Here is a 2,736-nt window from a genome sequence, read left to right as displayed (position 1 = left end):
GAAATCAAGCCACCACTGACACCTTCTCTTTCTGAGAAGGGGTGGTCTCTCCACAGAAGGAGGAGTCAGGAGTCTTCTTGTCCTTTATGGCCAGAAAAGCTTGACCTCACACAAGGAAGCTCATTGATGGTGGGGGCTGTGGCTCTCGGGGAACCAGCAGTTTGACTGTACAACCAACAACAACCATGAACTTACTCCAGGAATTCAGAGACTAATGGGATGGGGCTTTAATAATGGGTTCTGGCTAACACCCAAAGACAACACCCCTAGACAGAAATTCTTTGTAGCTTATGCGGATTTTGAGCTATAATATTTCATGTACACTGTCGTCTGTAAATCGCATTTAGGTTCCAGCACCAACTTACATTTTAAGCATTTAAACATGTTTCTACAGAGCCGGAAACTGGGAGGGTGACCATTTTGAATAAATGGGAGATTTACACAGCAAAAAAATATTGTCTCAGTTATTTTGAAATAAGCCAGGCTTTAACCAGGTTTATCTTACCTGCCTGAGAGAATTATAATCCTTTTGATAGGAGGATATAATATAATGGGTAGCAGTCTGGATAGACAAATCTTAATATAAGATATTCTCTATAACCAAACTCTTAATTTTGTTAGAAGTACAGCTCTATGTTTCTTATTTTTCTGTGGTTCCTAAGAAGATTGGTTAGTACAGCAAACTAGGCAGTCCTGGGGCAGACACCCTATGGGAGCTGGGCCACTTCACCCCATCGTGTCCTCAAGGTAGAGTTGGCTCCTCTGCTCAGCAAAAGCTCCATAGTGGTGCTGTGGCCACACTCCACAGCAAGGTGCAGAGGGGTCTTGTGGAGCCAGCCAGCAGCATTGACTTCTGCACCCCAGTCCAGGAGATGGCTGACAACTTCTACATGGCCTCCACGAGCAGCGTAGTGCAGAGGTGTGAGGCCCAGAGAGTCTCGAGCATCTACTTCAATGCCCTTAGTCACCAGCAGCTGTATAACAGGTAGGTATCCACCAGTGGCAGCCCTGTGAAGTGCAGAGCGGTTGTTCCTGTCCCTGATATTTGGGTCTGCCCCATGGCCCAGAAGCACCTCAATGTCCTGGGAAAGAAAAGGAAGAAGAGAGAAAGAGCCTATTACCTTGGTCCAGAGGGGTGAGGATCTGGGACTGGTGTCTACCTGACCCAATCCCTACAGCCTGTTTGTCTTTTAGGAATGAATGGGATGGACTGTAAAGGAGCCCCTGATTCTTAGATCAAATTCAGCACCGTGCAAAGGCTGCTGTCTATCCTCTGGTGCCCTCTGGGCCCCACTAATCTTGAGCTTCAGCTGAATGTTTTACGTAGATGTTTGTTGCCTGGCATGGTAACCCATACCTTAAATCCCAGTAATCAGGAGGCAGAAGCTGGAGAATCTATGGGAGTTCAGGAGCAATTTAGTTGGTATAGAGAGCTTCAAGCCAGCCAAGGTTACATAGAAAGAGGGTGTCTCAGAAAAATCTATCCATCTGTCTGTCTATCTATCTATCTATCTATCTATCTATCTATCTATCTACCCATCCAGGTATGGAAGACCTCCCCAGGTACCATCCAGTTGGGAGGTTATATAATGAGGGCCCAGCTAGGCTCAGCTCCCAACCCCTCTACTCCTGTTCTCCTCCCCAAGAGCTTATGGAAGTTAGTGTAGGGGATGAGGCCCTTTGGCTTCTGGCAATCATTCCAGATGAAGGCTGGACCTACTTGGTAGTGGCCTAAGCCAGCTGCCAGACCAAGTGCAGTGGCTCCTGTACTGTCCAGGGTGTCCACCTTTGCCCCCAGTGTCAGGAGAAGCCGCAACGCTGACGCACTTCCAGCTACTGCCGATACCAGCAGAGCGCCGTCCAGGTCTACGTTGCCTCCAGCAGTCAACAGCTCCAGCACCGGCAGTTGCCCACAAGCCGCTGCCCAGTGTATGGCAGTCCAACCTCTTATGTCTTTCACATCAGGGCCTGAACCTGGAGCCGCCTTAAGGCATGTAACCAGTAGCGTGCGGCCCAGAGCAGCTGCCTCGTGCAGGGGCGTGAGGCCTGTTTGAGAGCTCGCAGCTGCTGAGGCCCCACGTCGAAGCAATAGTTCTGCCAAGTTCGAGTGCCCATGCCAGGCAGCCTCGTGCAGTGGTGTGCGCCCTGTGTGGTCAACTGCACCTGCCAGGGCCCCACGCTGCAACAGTAGACGAACCAGTGGTGTGTGCCCTCGCATCACAGCCAGATGGAGTGGAGTCCTACCTGTATGATCCCTGTGGAGTACAAAAGAAGTCATAATGCTGCCCAGACGTTCAACCCCAGCCAGAGAAAGAGTCTAGAGCTAATTAGTCGTGAAGCTCACCTCTCCTCCACACTGGCACCTTGCCTCAGCAGCTGCATCACCAGGCTGGGAGCACCCCACCACACTGCCTGGAGCAGAGTACTCCAGCCCTGAGATATAAGAGGTCCCTCTGTCTTGTCTGCTGGGGCCTCCTCCCAGACCAGCTTCATCCACTGTAGTTCTTGCTCCAGCCTGTTGGAATCCATCTGGAGGAGAGCAGGGACCTGCATCCACCCTAAGGCCCCTTTTGCACCATGTGGAGGCCACCAGACACTGTTTACTTAGTAATCTGAAGGGAGTCTCTGCCTGCTAGGTAGCAGCCCTAGCCTGGGCACCTTGCTCCCTTGCTGACTACTAAAGCTCTTGGCCACACTCCCAGGAAGAAAGGCCAGGACAGGTTGGGAAGGACAAGT

At 51.0% G+C, this 2,736-nt stretch overlaps 1 protein-coding gene across 1 annotated transcript; it reads right to left on the bottom strand.

Moving 5' to 3' along the window:
- Nucleotides 1-707: 707 nt before the first annotated feature.
- On the bottom strand, nucleotides 708-2,529 carry ANKRD65 (ankyrin repeat domain 65; the record flags this gene model as incomplete). Its single annotated transcript, XM_080922192.1, has 3 exons — nucleotides 708-1,082; nucleotides 1,721-2,255; nucleotides 2,345-2,529. 3 exons carry the CDS (start codon nucleotides 2,527-2,529, stop codon nucleotides 708-710), a joined length of 1,095 nt encoding a protein of 364 aa, XP_080778318.1.
- Between the last annotated feature and the right edge of the window lie 207 nt (nucleotides 2,530-2,736).

Source organism: Micromys minutus, assembly GCF_963924665.1.
Source record: "Micromys minutus genome assembly, chromosome: 9".
In the NCBI taxonomy this organism is placed as follows: domain Eukaryota; kingdom Metazoa; phylum Chordata; class Mammalia; order Rodentia; family Muridae; genus Micromys; species Micromys minutus.
The sequence above is the reverse complement of the archived record's forward strand: the minus strand, read 5'-3'. Positions and strand labels throughout refer to the sequence as shown.